At 39.2% G+C, this 2,246-nt stretch overlaps 1 protein-coding gene across 1 annotated transcript; it reads left to right on the forward strand.

The window, feature by feature from the left end:
- The first annotated feature begins 1,073 nt into the window (after window positions 1-1,073).
- On the forward strand, window positions 1,074-2,027 carry LOC103210629 (olfactory receptor 2G3-like). Its single transcript, XM_007956543.1, has one exon. It carries the CDS (start codon window positions 1,074-1,076, stop codon window positions 2,025-2,027), a length of 954 nt encoding a protein of 317 aa, XP_007954734.1.
- Window positions 2,028-2,246: the final 219 nt, after the last annotated feature.

Genomic DNA, 2,246 nt, shown 5'->3' on the forward strand with positions numbered 1-2,246 from the left:
GCACGTGAAAATTGATGAAATATCTAGTAATATTTATCAATTCAAACCTAGACCTCAAAAACATATGTTGAAATAAATTTTGAATGGATAAAAAAAGTGTGAAAAAATGCGAATAGAAAGTGGTAAATGCTTACCTTCATATTTATTTTGCAAAGTGCTAAGATTTTCTAAGAAGTAAAAGAAACCACAATAGAAATAATAACTATTACAGCATAAACCTAAAAGAAATACTTCCGTTGGTAAGGAAACATCATGAACACGAAGAAAATTATAACTGACAAGATTTACATCAAATGTAACAGACCAATCAACACTATCCTTTACAAAAACCAAAAAGGAAAAGGCTGTATTGTTTTTAGATATTGGCTCTTGAGTAGACATTTCCACCTCTGGCAATAGGGTTGTTGTTGTTGTTATTTTCAACAAATCTGGAATTTTGACTGCCATTTTTCCTTTTAAAAAACTATTATGAAATATTTTATATTCTGAATATTATAAAGCATAATAAAATGATCACTCACCTACTCAAGTTAAGAAATAGAGCAGAATATTATCAAGACAGTTAAAATCCCATGTTTGTTGTTGTTGTTGTTATGTGCCGTCGAGTCGGCCCCGACTCATAGCGACCCCTCCTTGGGTTTCCGAGGCAGTATCACTATGGAAGTAGGATTGCCCAACCTTCCTTCCGAGGAGTGGCTAGTGGGTTTGAACCGCCAGCCGTCTGGTTAGCAGTCAAGTGCCTTAGCCACTATGCTACCAGAGCTCCCTGGCAATAGGGTAATGATGGTCATTTTAGCTATTCAAAATATAGAACACAGTTCTTTTGGTAGCTTATTCATTGAACACAAAGTAGTCCTGTCCTGTAAGATATTTTAATTTGGGAGTCTTTCACTGGAGAGCATGTTCTTCACAATATTGAGTCCTCATATGAACAATGTTATTGTTGTTGCTGTTGTTGTTATGTGCAGTTAAGTCGGACCCAACTCATATGAACAATAAGAATGTATAATCTGTTGTTTCAACTTTCTGGTTCTTTCTTAATCCTTTTCTATGTAGATCAAGGATTGAAGATAATGGGCACACTCAATACCAGCTCAGGTGGTGGTTTCATCTTGCTGGGTTTTTCTGACCAACCCCAACTGGAGCCCATCATCTCTGTGGCTGTCTTGCTTTTCTATCTTATGACTCTCCTAAGTAACACAGCAATTATTCTGGTATCTTCACTACACAGCCGACTGCAAACACCAATGTACTACTTCCTTACTAACCTCTCATTTCTGGACATTTGCTACACAACTAGTATTGTCCCCCAGATGCTAGTAAATCTGTGGGGGCCAAAAAAATCCATCACATATGCAGGTTGTTTTCTGCAGTTCTTCATTGCCTTTGACCTTGGTGCAACAGAATGCCTTTTATTGGCAGTCATGGCCTATGATCGCTACGCAGCAGTCTGCCAACCCCTGCGCTATGTGGTTGTCATGCACCCTCGGTTTTGTAAGAAGATGGTAGCAGCATCATGGTTGACTGGCCTAGGTGGTGCTCTAGGTGTGAGTTCCTTTATTTTTTCACTGCCACGATGTGGCCATCATACAATAGATGACTTCTTTTGTGAGATACCTGCCTTTCTTAAGATTATTTGTGAGTACACCAACATAATAGATGTTTTCATCTACATACTTGGGGTAATTTACCTTCTTCTGCCACTCGGTGTCATCCTTGTGTCATATGGGGTCATCACTCAAGCTGTGACTAAGATCAAGTCAGGCAGAGGATGGAAGAAGGTGCTTAATACCTGTGGCTCTCATCTCACTGTGGTCACCCTCTTCTATGGCAGTGCCATCTACATGTATTTGCAACCACAGAAAAGTTCCTCATACACTGTGGATAAATTTCTTAGCCTCTTCTACACCATAATCACCCCAAGCCTTAACCCCTTAATATACACTCTGAGGAACAAAGATGTCAAAGGAGCATTAAAGTGGCTTTTCATAAGAATTCAGAGTTCAGAACAAACATCAACTGAATAGGAGGATTAAAAATGATAATACAAAAACTTACTGCCATCACATCGATTCGGAGACATGATGACGCCATATTTCACTGAATAGAACTACTCCACAGAGTTTTCTTGGCTATAATCTTTACAGGAGCAGATTCCCATTCTTCCACAGGGCCACTAGATGTGTCCAAGCTGCCAACTTTTAGGCTAGTTGAGGGCATAACACTTTGCATCACCCAGCAATCTC

The sequence above is a fragment of the Orycteropus afer genome, unplaced genomic scaffold (genome assembly GCF_000298275.1).
Source record: "Orycteropus afer afer isolate SDZICR_OR568_19922 unplaced genomic scaffold, OryAfe1.0 scaffold00632, whole genome shotgun sequence".
Taxonomy (NCBI): Eukaryota; Metazoa; Chordata; class Mammalia; order Tubulidentata; family Orycteropodidae; genus Orycteropus; species Orycteropus afer.